The sequence below is a fragment of the Pyrgilauda ruficollis genome, unplaced genomic scaffold (assembly GCF_017590135.1).
Source record: "Pyrgilauda ruficollis isolate IOZ18807 unplaced genomic scaffold, ASM1759013v1 scaffold4, whole genome shotgun sequence".
Taxonomy (NCBI): domain Eukaryota; kingdom Metazoa; phylum Chordata; class Aves; order Passeriformes; family Passeridae; genus Pyrgilauda; species Pyrgilauda ruficollis.
The window spans coordinates 188231-201835 of NW_024525489.1; the positions used below are offsets into that span (position 1 = coordinate 188231).

General features: G+C 40.2%; 1 protein-coding gene across 2 annotated transcripts in view; it reads left to right on the top strand.

The window, feature by feature from the left end:
* The window catches only part of EPRS1 (glutamyl-prolyl-tRNA synthetase 1), a 39649-nt gene extending 38414 nt beyond the window's left edge, over positions 1–1235 (top strand). For both annotated transcript variants that reach the window (XM_041476797.1, XM_041476798.1), the window contains 2 exons: positions 520–584; positions 860–1235. In XM_041476797.1, coding sequence (XP_041332731.1) covers positions 520–584; positions 860–1010 — 216 coding nt within the window. In that variant the 3' untranslated portion in view covers positions 1011–1235. The remainder of the gene's footprint in view (positions 1–519; positions 585–859) is intronic.
* The last annotated feature ends 12370 nt before the right edge of the window (positions 1236–13605 follow it).

The window sequence follows — 13605 nt, forward strand, 5'->3', positions numbered from 1 at the left end:
CTGCCCCCCCCCCCCCCCCCCCCCCCCCCGCCCCAAAAAATGTGCTGTTGGCAGTTCTGTTTTCTTAAAATAATGTATGCTCAGAAAAAATGAAAAATCATAGTAACGGAATTAAAATGGGAACTTTGTTAGGGCACTATCTTACAGTGTATAAGGTGAGCATTTGCTCAGTAGTTTGAAAATTTTAAACTTTTCCTGAAAAACAAAACATTTGATTAAAAAAAGAGTGTTTATACTTTGCACAGAAGAAAGATGTATTTGGTTAAAAAAAAGATTTAAATTTAAATGGTGCTTTGGGTTTGTGTAGGATTTTCCATACTGCACTGTGGAGGGATGGTTGGGCTTATCTGTTGCTCTGAAGAAGAGCTATTAAAATTCAATTGTAACAGTTGGAACTTTTCCCAGTTTGAGATCTGTATATGAGATCTGAAGGTCTTAGGGATCTTCCAAAGACAAAGATAATATTTTTACATGTGTAACTGTTGGGTTTTTCTCTCTCCCCTACTCTTCTCCCTTCAGATTGTACAAATCCCTTTCTGTGGGGAAATTGAGTGTGAGGATTGGATCAAGAAGACCACTGCCAGGTAAAATATTATTGAGCTGGAGAGTATATACCAAGATCAAAATCAAAATGTTTTGAATATAAAATAGGAATGCAAGATGCCTTTGGGTAGAACACTTATGTACAGTCTCCTGCTGTCCTACATAATTCAATATATTTACTTCCTTAACTCTGGAACTTTCAGAATAATTAATGTGGTTTTAAGATTTATGTATGATACACTTTATTGCACTTTTATTTTTTAATAGAAATATTTATTTATTAATATATTTATTTATTAATATCCTTTTATTTCAGGGATCAAGATCTTGAGCCTGGTGCTCCATCCATGGGAGCAAAAAGCCTCTGCATACCTTTCCAGCCACTCCGTGAACTCCAGTCTGGAACAAGATGTGTGTGCGGCAAAAACCCTGCCAAGTTCTACACCCTCTTTGGTCGTAGTTACTAAATCACTAGTGAAAGAACCTTCTCCTTTATCTGTGAATTGAACTTTTTTTAATAAGACTGAAATAGCCCCTTAATCTTCAATCGGTTTTGTGACCTTTTTAAATAATTCAAAGACAAAGCCATAAACCATAACCTGGCTCCCCAGTGGTCAGTCTTAGGCTAGCAGTAATTCACAGACTTTTCTGTAAACATCTCCAATAAAATAAAGATGTATTGTGAGCTGCAACATGCTGTGGTGGGTTTTTTCTGTGTTGCTCAGTAGGGAGGAATAGGTATCCTTTGCTCATGTCTTTTTTCTGGTTTGGTGCATGTATTTCCTTGTACATTGAGAAAATGCTTGAAAGGTTGGAGAGAATGTCATAAAAACTACAGTACACTTCAGCATGCTGACATCTACTTTCTAGATAAAACATCTGCTTTTAATTTTGCCTTCAGATTTTTCAGTAGAGACTTGCTGCTGACCTGTAGGCATAGTAATTATTACCTTTAGAAAACTCCCCTCTGAAGCCAGGTGTTTCAAGGAATATTTTCATAAAAACATAGAATCATAAATGGCTTGGAAGAGGGCCTTAAAGATCATCTTGCTCCAATTCCCCTGCCGTGACAGGGACACCTTCCACTAGACCAGGCTGCTCAGAGCACCATCCAGCCTTGAACACTTCCAGGCATGGAGCATCCACAGCTTTCCTGGACAACCTGTTCCAGTGCCTCACCACACTCACATTCAAGAGTTCCTTCCTAGTATCTCATTGAACCTGCCCTCTTTCAATTTAAAGCCATTTCTCCTTATCCTATCACTACCTACCCTTGTAAGTCCCTCTACAGGTTTCTCGCAGGCTCCTTTAGGTACTGGAAAGTGCTCTAAGATCTCCCTGAAGCCTTCTCTGCTCCAGGCTGAGCAACCCCAACTCTCAGCCTGTCTGCACAGGAGAGGTGCTCCATATCTGTGGGTCTCTTTATCACCTTTCTCTGGACTCATTCCAATAGCTCTACATGGTTGTTATGTTGGTGGCCCCAGAGCTGGACACAGCACTCCAGGTGGAGTCTCACAAGAGCAGAGGTAGATGGAAAGAATCACCTCTCAGATTTTCACCCCCTTGTAAAGCAAGTTTGAAAGATTAAATGACACCTTGTAGCAAGGTGCAGGTGGTGGCCATTTCTTGCAGATATTTTGCCAAACTGGCTTTAATGGCTGTCTGACAGTGATACTGCAATGAGTAATGCAAAGGCAGTCTGAAGAGTTAAGTTCAGTGCTAGAGATTTTAGCCTGTGGTTCTACCTACAGCGTGTTTCATAAAACCTTTTTTGCTTTTCCTACCCTTACCAAGTGTTGCTCTAGCAGAGGAGGCTGGATGTTACAGAGTTGTAAAATCATTTTAAAAATAACATCACTTCCACTCTGAGCACAAGATTGGCTTCTAAAAATAAAGAGGTGGCCCTGGCACAAAACAGTGGTTAGATGACACACACTTGATTTACTATTTTCCTCCTGTATGGTTGAAGGCTGTCTACATGAACACCTTTCCCTGAAAAGAGTATAGTGAAAACTTGGTCATTAAAAAGTTGGACCAGTAAGATCCTCCCCAAACTCTTCCTGGCCCAACACTACGTGGCTGCCTGTTTCCAAAAAGCTGGTTTTATGAAGCAGCCATAGTCTAAAGCATGCGGGAGACTTAGAGTGCTATTGCCAGATCTCTATTTTTCAGACGTGCAGAATATTTGCTTTTCCCCAGATTCCTGGGGTCAGCCTTCCTAGTCAAAATTTTGAATATTAAAATTTGAACCTGGCCTGTCCAATTTAAGATCGTGTGCCTTGTGCCCCAGTTTTTCCACAGAAAAGTAAAAAAAAATTTAAATATTTCAGATCAGCTTGCTCAGAGTGCTTGAAACTTGGAAATTCTCTGTAATAGTCTTTGGATTATGGTTAGTCCTGAAGGGTTTACATCAATTGCATCTTAAAATCATCTATCTTCCATTTGTGTAGATATTTTCTCAGGTGTAGTAATGGGCAAAGGATTTAGGGAAGGATTTACCTGTGCATGCATTTATCTTTGGATACAGTTAACAAAGCAGATGAGTGGCCCTAAGGTCTGTATCTTGGTGTGCTGCCTCTAATGCTGGCTGGCATTGTACTTTGAGAAAGAGAGTGAGCAATAACGCCAGAGTGATGTTTTCACAGCCTGAAATGGTGACTAAGAGTAGACTGGAGAGGGATGTCTTAGGGTATAAGAGGCAGGAATGTGCCCAGATTTTTTGGCAGAGCAAACCAGATTTTTAAGAATAAATGAGCACTCGCAGCTCCCACTGAAATGCTCTACAACACCCATATTTTAAAAATCAGATGTGGGAGCTCTTAGTAACTCAGAACAAAGGAAAGGCAAAACTAAATGCATCTTCTGACCTTATCAGTTTGAACAAACAGCCAACCTTCAACCAGTTGACTGGATCAAATCTTCGAGTAAACATGTTGACACACTGTTCTTAGAAATGAGTTGCTATGAGCCTACAAATGGGTTTGTTTGAAGACAGATTTCACAGAAGGCCAGCCTTTTTTCTTTTTTCTTCCCCCCTCTTACTTTTCCTGAACATATTTCTTCCTGATCATAATAGGGCTTGAAGGGTCTGAAATGTTGATACCTCACATGCAGATATCCCTGTGATGATCTTCCACAAGGAGACTAATATTTGCCTGGGAGAGATAACATCCACATCAACCATCCTTTTGCCAAAAGCACAATCTGAGCTATCTGTGAAGCATTATAGAAAAAATCTGTCAGACCCTGAGTAGATTCTATCTGTAAGAAAAACAGGTATATGAATTGGAATAATATACCACTGTTATAATAATAACAGTGTATAGTAATATAACAATATAATAGTGTATAGTAATATAACAGGAATAATATACACCGCTGTTGATTAAGTGATACTGCTTTGTACTGTATTGCAAAATTCCTGATGTTCTTTAGTTCTTATGTACTGATAAATTTGAGTTAAATTGTAAAGGGGGTGTAAGGGAAGTGCCTTAACATTGCGGTAGCAGCTCCTTATTGGAAACAGAGCACAGGTGAACATTTTAGCTCTGCTGCAGAGGGAGTGCTTCATTTATCTCTTGTTTTGGTAATCACAACCTCATGTAAGGCAGGGCTTTTGAGACCGCTGAAGCTTGACCTCGATCCGTACCCACTGAAAGGAGAAGAACTTGAAAAAACATTCTCACCTTTCACGCTCTGTATGAAATAAATTCAGGTAATAAAATAAGTCGTTAAACATCACTTTAATACAAGAAGGGAAAGAAAAACACAGTGGAAATAGCTGGGATGGAAGTGGTGACACAGATGTGAGAAGATGAAAACGAAGATGAGTAAGTGCCAGTTTTCAATGTTGTAATTAGTTCTAGTAATCCACCCTTCCAGGCTTAATGATGTTCTTAAAATGGCAGGAGGAGGGAAACCCTTGAGTTGCAGCTGCAGTGTGTAGGTAGGCAAATGACCAAATGTTAAAAGTTATGTATGTTGGCAGGAAAGACTTCTAACAAACTGGACTTTGAACATAAATATTTTGGCTGTTGAAACCCTGTGAGCAAAAATCCAGATGAAAAGTGGGGGTGGGTGTTTGTTTTTAACCTAAAGTTAATTCCCCTTGGGAATCCTAAGCCCAGCAGGGGCATTTGGTAAGCTCGGGTTATCGATATTATCTTATCTCTCCATGGCTGTACTGCATGTAATTAATGTAATTTCCTTCTGTCCTACCTCGTAACTAACTGTGTGGATATATGTACACACATGGGCATTTTAAATAAAAAGCTGGATCATAAAATTTTCAAGGAAAACGCCTGGTCTTATGGCCCATACTGCCTGGTGTGCCATTAGTGGTAGTTTGTGAGTTTGTGTTAATATGGGGACACTCAGAGCTCAACAAGTACTGCAATGAGTGACAAATAATGTTACTGCTTCAGGATCTATTTTCCAGAAATGGCACAAAGCACAAGCTAGGACGTCAGCAGCTTGAACTTCTGGTTGTGCTTTCCCCAAATCTGACTTTTATGTGCAAGCAAAAGAATTACTTTGAGACAGGTTTTCAAAATGGGAAAAAACAATGTGCTTCGGGTTTATTGTTAAGTCTCAGCTTCCATGTCTATTGGCAGTTTGTTTAGAAAATGGCCTCCAAAATTTCTCCATATACATATACATAAGCAATGTTAAAATGTGCTAAAAGTACAATAAGTTGTTGTATAGTTGTTGTATTAGGTTGCTAAAATGGAAGATGCATCAGTGCAGTTGTCTTTGAAAACTGTTCTATGGACAACATCTTCAGTGAGTCTCACAAGCAGTTCATGTTCACTGTGCTCTTAAAAATCATGTCCACCCAACATGGATTTCAAATGTCTTTTTGCACAGGTGTATAGTAAGATTTTTTCAGTACTAAAATTACTGGCAACAGAAATGGCAGGAACAGATATGAGAGGAGAGTGTTATGCAAAAGAGAGATCTTTTCTAACCACTTAAAATTCTGAGCCCCCTTCTTATGCACTCCTGTCTGGGCCTTACTCAGTTTTTCAGGATACTGACACAGAGTGTAGTAGCAAGTGCTGGTGCTCCCAGTAGTCTTCCTAGGTTTATTTTTGGTTTTGTAGGAAAAAATGCCTCCTGAGGGTGGGACACTCGCAGGACTGGAGCCCTCACAATGTCTTCACATGACAAATCTCGCCGAACTGCCCTTTAAACTGATTTATTGTTTTACTGCTTCTTATAAAAGTGGCTCCCAGGCGTGAGCAGCACTGACAGCTGACGGGCAGGATCACGGGCAGGGAGCTGCTCCCCGCTCCGCGCTGTCTCCGCAGATCCCGGGAGCAAGGGACAGGGATGGGCCGCTACTCGGGCCGCAGCAGCCGCCTCATCCTCATGTGCGTGGTGAGCCTCGCCATTTTCGCCATTGAGATCTCGGTCGCCTACGTGGGCAATTCTCTCTCCTTGGCCTCAGATGCCTTTGCTGTTCTCTCCCACTTGATCTCCATGATCATCGGGCTGGTCGGCGTCCGGTTCAGCCGCGTCAAGTGGCACAAGGCCAGCACGTTCGGCTTCAGCCGGGCAGACGTGCTGGGGGCTTTCGGCAACTCTGTCTTTGCCACCGCGCTCATGTTCAGCATTTTCGTGGAGGCTGTCAAGAGGTTTATCAACCCTCAGAAGACTGAGAAAGCCCTGCTCGTCCTCATTATTGGGGTTTCAGGTCTGTTCTTCAACCTGTTGAACTACATTATCTTCATGGAGTGCTGCTATTGTCATGCAGTCCCTGGGGACACCGGAACAGGTAAATAACCTCAGGTGGCTGCTCTGCCCCTGGCACTTCTGCTTGGTTATATGGACTATTTACTGCTTCTCTGGGATGGGCAAGGAAAATGTAGTTTTATTTACTCTTGTTAGCAAGGGTGATGGATTTTTATACCTGAACCTGTGCATGTTTCCAGCTGTTGCCACGGGTGTTTATCAGTAAGTAATGGGCAAGCAGTTTAAGTGTTGTCTTTCCAAAGCATACAATGATCTGCAAGGGAAATTTCTTCGCTAATCCACTGGCTGGCCAAACACAGGACAAAGCATGCTACCACCCTAAGAAGATACTTGTTATAAAATACCTAATCCTGAAATACCAGTCATCCCAATCTCCACCTCTCAATATTTTAGTAGTTCTGCTGTAACTTTTATCAGAGATGTAGTTATCTTTGGAGCAGTGTTCATCTTTTGCAGGAGGCAAAAGAATAGGTAAGTGCAAAAGGAGAGTCTCACCCTTTCTTGTTTTGGGAATATGTTGTGAAAATATTTGGATGCTGACTGAAAAGTCCTGTGACTGAGAATTCTTTACTGATGTTTGTTAACGTGTGCTTGGGAGAGCATGCAGAGGAGAAATGGGCATCCTTGACCCCAGAAATATTTTGCAGGACTTTCTCTTCAGTGGATAGAGTTTTTGTCTTTCAGTTTATTTTTCTTAGCATAGGATTTTAAAATTTTTACATTTGGGAGGAGAGATGGGGACTGATATTTTTATTCCTGGAGAAACTCTCACTTCATTTGATGTAAGACACATGTGAGCTCTTTTTCTCTCGGAATGTTTTTATATACACATGCAAATGTATTTCTTAAAACTAGAAATGTTTCAGTTGAGATAGGAGCCAAATATTTGCAAAGTGTTAACTGGATGTGCTGGGGGGAAGCTGAAAGCCCGGCTGAAAAAGCAGCTGCTGTTACATACTGCTCTAGGTGAGGTAAGGTAAGTTCTGTGTTTGACTTTCAGGCTGGACAGAGCTTTGGAACTAGAAATTAAAAATTTGTCAGCTTGTGTTATAGTACTTAATGTGTTTTCTGATGGGCTTTCAAATTGGAAACTATTTCTGTTTATTATTAAGTGCATCTTCAGATCATATTAAAGCTTTAACTTTCTTGCAGCTTAACATTAAAACCAGATGCATAACTGATTTTGGTGCCTGCTTGTTTATATGCCCACCTGTTTAAAATTGAAGTTTCTCTTACTCTAAATTTCTGGTGATGTTTAATTTTCTGGGGGATTTGATTGGCTTTTATGCTGGGAACTGTCAGCAATTCGTGACTAAGTCTCTACTTATGATGACTTATTGGAAGGCAGCTTCTGAAATGTGCTTCTGAGTGAAGTTAGAGAGGAGGAACACATCTGCACTTACAAAGGAATTAACTGAAATTGATGGCAATTGTGTAGCTAATGATCTCACTGAATTTTGAGGATCCTGCTCCTAATAATGTTCTGGAACAACACATCCATCCCTCTCCCTCCAATAGACTCATGTCCAAAGACCTGGCAACTTGACTTTGTTTTCAACTGAATTTGAGTTGCATGAGCCAGGGATGAATTTTGTACTGTCCCATAAATATAGTGTGTAGATTTGCTGGTGGTTTTGCCTCTCTGTTTCTGGTACAGTGAAACTTCTCTGCTTCCAGTAGTGCCTACAGGCAAGATAATGCTGTTTTATACAATAGAGGAAATGCTCTTTTCTTCTGGACTTAATTTTGCAATTCCCAGTTAGGTAAAATTCCACATTTATTTCCTCTAATCCTCTTTATATTCAACCTGAGTGGGATTTTATTACCTTTCTTTCAAAAGAAAGAACAGATATCTGTAGTCTGAAAAGTATACTTGCATGTTTCACATATATTTCGAGGATATATTAAGAAACGTGAAAAAAGAGGAATTCTATCCCTCTGCCTCTTGTCAGCCTGCATATAAAGAAAATACACTCTTTCCTGGAGCTGTAAGACAAGGTGAATTTTCTAGTGTCAGCACCACTAGCAGAAATTCAAGCAGATGGACATGGTGTCTGTGTGCTGCTGGTGCTGTCCAGCTTTCCATAGGCAACACCTTTGGAGACACCTGGGCAGGCTCCTGACATCAATGATGGTTTGCTGGAAGGTAAAGGTTTGTAGAGTAGCTCTCTATCTCTTAAGCTTTCTAGGGAAAGAGAACAATTGCCTTCATATCTCTCTTCTCTAGGCAGGGAATGGATTTAAACCACCCTCTCCTCTCTTGTTTGCACCACTTTGAAAAAAAACAAAGCAAAAATTGAAGAGAGCAGGTCCATCCTTTACTGCTGAACTGTGTGTGCTGAGGGCAATGGGGGCATCTGAATCCACTGAGGCAAATTGTTTCGTGTGTGTTAGTGCCACAATTAATCATCACAGGCAGCAGTTCATCTCATTGCTCTGCTACAAGGCTGACCATCAGGGATGGAACAATTAGCTGGTGGGTTTCCTGGATGCTGCTGACAGCAGGGGCAGAGTGAGATGTGTCTATAACGAGCCCAGTGGACTCTGAGGGAGGTGTTTACAGGTGCTAACCTAGCTCTCCATTTTTTCTCTTGTTCTACAGCTGTACTCCTCATTTAACTCGTTGTAACGTCCACTCCCCAAGTTCTCATCTTAGTACGAATATTCTTGTTGAGCGAGTATTGTTTCCAAGTTACCATCCCTGCTTACCCAGACAGAGCCAATTTCCTCCATCATCCATTTTCTAGGTTTGTTTTGCTTCTCACCCCTAACTCTTCAATCCCTCAACCTCCATTTTTCTGGGTTTTGCTACCCTTTTGCTCTGTATCCTATTCCCTAAGTCTTCATCTGCTGCCATTCCCCTTTGGCTCTTTCTCTCTCTCAGTTGTTCAAATTACAGCTGTCCAGATGTAAACACCTCTCTCTTCCCACCAGGCTGAATTCAGGTCTCTCTGTCCTCTAGGTCCGTTCTTGTGGATCCTTGCACTTGATTCAGACAAATGCACTTCCCCACATCAAGTCAGGCCTAAGAGGAGAGGTCAGCAAGAGAACAGGGAGGGCATGCCCCTGTTCTTTTGTTTGGTGCTGGCCCAAACCAGCCACTACAGGTATAAAAGTATTTCTATACTCTCTGAAGGAAGTGCTGTGTAGAGGAGTTTGAGCCAGCTGGGCCATCAGCAAAGGGCATCACGGACTAGTTAGTACTTTGGCTTAAAATCTAGAAAATACTTGTTAAAACACAGAAATATTAAAGCTTCCCTAAGAAACTTTTCCCAGAAATTGAAATTCACAGAAGACTTTTCTTGCTGTTGCTGCTGGAAATGACAGAGCACCTTCAGCCAGGGCTTTCTGACACTTTTGAGGTCTTGTGTCTTAAACAGAAAATTTTGGCACAAAGATGAAGAACATGACTGAATAGCAAACATATGAAAATAAAAATCATCATGCTCTCATAATAAATACCAGACAATTTTAATACTGGCCATACACATTACAATCAGTTGTAAAATACAGAAACCTGTTTTAGTGCACACAGAGACCCAATTACTCTTGTCCATGTAGGTCAGGGCAATTGTCTCTTCGGCTCATTTATACACAGTTTTAAACCATTAGAGGAACCACAGTTTGAAAAGCACCACATTAGTATGATCATAGTAATTCTCTCTTGTTTGTCTTGAGAAAATAAATAAAGGTTTAACCTGGAGAAAATGTCTGTTCTGCTGTTTTGTGATCTGTACAGGGCAGTGGGGAGGGAAGTAGGAAATAAAGATGTCAACCAGCCCAACCCACTTGACATTGAGCCACGCATAAAATGTCTCAGACTGGGAGAAACAGCTCTCATCTTCTCACAAGACACCTGACGGTCTCTGCACAGCTTATTAAATAAAACATGTTCTAAGTTAGCAGCCAAGTGCCTTTTGCTTTTAATGACCCTGTTTGTGCAATTTAGCAGGTATGTGAGCTTTTGGTGTGGCATCACTGCTGGGTCTTGATTCTCCTCTTTCAATGTGCACCAGCAGCCTGCCTCTCAGATAAGAGCTGGAAAGTATGTGAGCACTCACATAAATGAAAAACATACCTTCTTTCTCCTTATGGACCTATGCAGAGTGAGTTTCTTGATTCTGAGGCTTGCTGTGAGGTAAATCTTTTTTCTAGGCTTTGTATGTAGGAGACATATGGGTGCAGATGTGTGAATGAAGAGAGGCACTCACCTGGCTGGGTGATTTGGGATGACTTTGTTGCTGTAATATTCTGGACTAAATATTCACATCTGTTGGTACAAACATGCTGATCCCAGGGGAAATGAGAACATTTATAGAACAAAATAAGCGAATAAATGGCTGCTTAATCTGTATATTGATGTCACAGACCTTCCTAGTGGAGACCTGGTGAGCTAAAATCTGCAGGTATCAAAAACCAATTGTATTTGTAGCTGTGCCCTCTGATTCAACAATTGCAAAAATGTATCCTGCAGATGGCAAAAATGGCCTGGGAATTAAAGTTCAAGAACAAAGGATTTCAGTTTCTTAGGTTATCAGCCTGAAGAATTTAATGACTTAATTTAACCCTATTTAAAAGGGACAAATAAGTTCCCTGGTTGGAACAGCTTTCTTTCTCAAATGCACTGCTGAAAGTGTAACAGACTTTGCCAGGTGATGATGACTCAGAGACATTTTTAAGGAATTAGAAGGAAGGAACCCTTAGTGTAACACCTGTAACAACAAACCTCTGGCTTACTCTGCTTTTCACACCTGAAAAGCCTAAAATCCTTTCCTCAAGATCAGCCTTATTCTGTGCTTCCTCTCTTTTGAGTGTATGATCAACAGGTTGATTTTATTTTTCCCTGAAAGCACCAACTCTTCAGTAAACCCTTCACGCCAATTCATCCCCTGCTGCATTCATACAGATGATGTAGAATGCACAGCATCAGAGTTTTCCAGAAGACAGCTCTGTCACACAGTGCATACTCATCCTAAGGGTTTATGTTGCCTCTGTAGTGCACTGTGACATCCAACTCCTAAACATTATGCATAAATGCATATATGAAGGAATGTATGCTTTATGCATTTATTTCCATAAATCCCAGAGGTGTTAATGTGTTGGCATGCAGGTAAACAGAGCCTACTGTAACAAAATATTTAGATTTTATGGCTTTGCTGGATGTAGTCCTCTCAAATGGAATAAAAAGGCCAAGGGACAGTCTCAAGGTATTTTTAAATGTTTATCAAATGCTTAAGACTGAACACAGATTTATCTGAAGATCTTCTTTAGTTTAACAGTGTGGCAAATGGTCCTCATCAAAATTTTCCAAAGCTCTTCTGAGCAGCTACTGAAAAGGTAAACTGATTTTTGTTAATTTATGTTCAGCGGATCTCTAATACAAAGTGTTTAAAAAGAAAAGGGAAGACTGTGAAATTTTATTTTTTAACTTTTTCATTTTTTAAAAATTTTATTTATATTTTTATGTTTTATTATTCTATAAATTTTCTTCACAATTTTGAGTGCCCTTCAAAGAGAATTAAGAAGATAATCTGGGGATTAGTTGTCAATGAGGAAATTGTGCATCTAAGTGAGTAAAAGCAAATGTTTTAGGACTACATTGTGTCCAAAATGGAAAGTGCAGAATAAAAAAGTGAAGTCTCTGGGTAAAGCAAGCAAAGCATCCCTGGATGGTTTATGCAACAAGATAAAGTTGAGATTAAACTCTCTGAACCTAGATTCCAACAGTGCTAGTGCTGCTGAACTTTGGGTACCTGCCTTTGCTCTCAACCTTGAACCAATTTCTTAGGAAGGGCATGGACAGACTCTGAGTTACGTCACAGTATCTGGGGTGAACTGTAAGGAAATAAAAGGACTCTAAGATGACTGAGTTCAAAGTCATAAACAATTTCAATACAATGGGGTTTTTTTAAGGCTGACATGATTTATATGTTAACTGCAATTGCTTTATTTGGGTGTTCTGCAGACAATTTAACACAGGCATAAGTCTGGTATCAGTTTCAGTCTAGAAATGCTGCTGATATATAAAAAAGAAACTTTTGCAGCAGGACTCAATCGAATTTACAGCGATGAAATCAGAGAGTGGCTTTCTCATCATCACGTTCTTTACAATGGGCTGTGCTACCTGGAAAAGGTCATATGTAGATATAAATATACACAAAAGTACATTTATATGAGAAACATAACAGAACTACTTTTTTTTTTAAAAAAAAAGAGGAATATTTGAAATATTTCAGGAAGCTTTATCCAGGTGATAGAGAAGATACTGACTGAAGTATGTAAAAAGGTTTTTATGTTGGGTATTAAGTGCAGAGAATGGTGATTTGTAACTAAAAAATTGAACAGCCATCTTAAAATAGAGAAAAATATAACAAAAAGAAGACATCAGCCTAGGAATTAAATAATCCCACAGGTTCATAATTTCAGATTGACCTACCAGTCAGTATTCAAGTGAAATTTAGGAGAACATGAAAAATACATTCCCAGACCAAACTCCAGCACAGAGTCTCTCCCCAGGACAGTTTCAGGACTGTCATGAAGAGTAACAGCTGTGATTATAAATCCAGCAACATTCACCTCTGTACTCTGCCAAGGACACTGATAAAGCTTTCCCCCAGACTGAAGTCTTGCTAGTGTAGGCTTCTGCTCCCTGGGTTGAAGCAGACCTAAAGACTTCCCAGCAAGTCAACCTTTCAGTCTATGCCAAGAAACTCCATCTTCCTCTCTCAGGTGTGAGAGGGAGACACCAATAAAATGAGCAAGGAATGAGGAACAAACCACCTTCCACAAGTAGGTCTGTTGGCCAATGTTTATTTTGATCTTCATTTTGTGGTTGAATTTGTCTGTGGCAGAAGCCAAACACATGGTATCCATTTAGATTTACTACAATTTGGTCCATGATTCCTAATTTAGAGAAACAAGCTTCACAACCAAGGCTGTAATCAGGTCTTCTTGGAATGAACCTTAAACACCCCCTCACAGCCACCCATTGCATTTCAGGCTAGGGATGCTGCCTTAAAATGCCATGTGCTCAGAATCAGCCTCAGCTTTTTAGCACAAATGCAATATTTTCCTCCCCATAGCCTTAGAGCTTAGTAACTCCTTCATTACATACAGCAGGGCGTTGGCTTTGTTCATTCTCTAGTTTCTTTCAGGTCATTCCTGAAATGTGTGTTGTGAGTAACTTTTATGATGGATTAAAAAATAAAGTCTGACAGGACATTGATAAGCAGAATGAAGAGAGATCCCTCTTAATGGTAATGCTAATGGTTCCTTATTTTCATTATTCTTTTTATTATCCAAATTCTA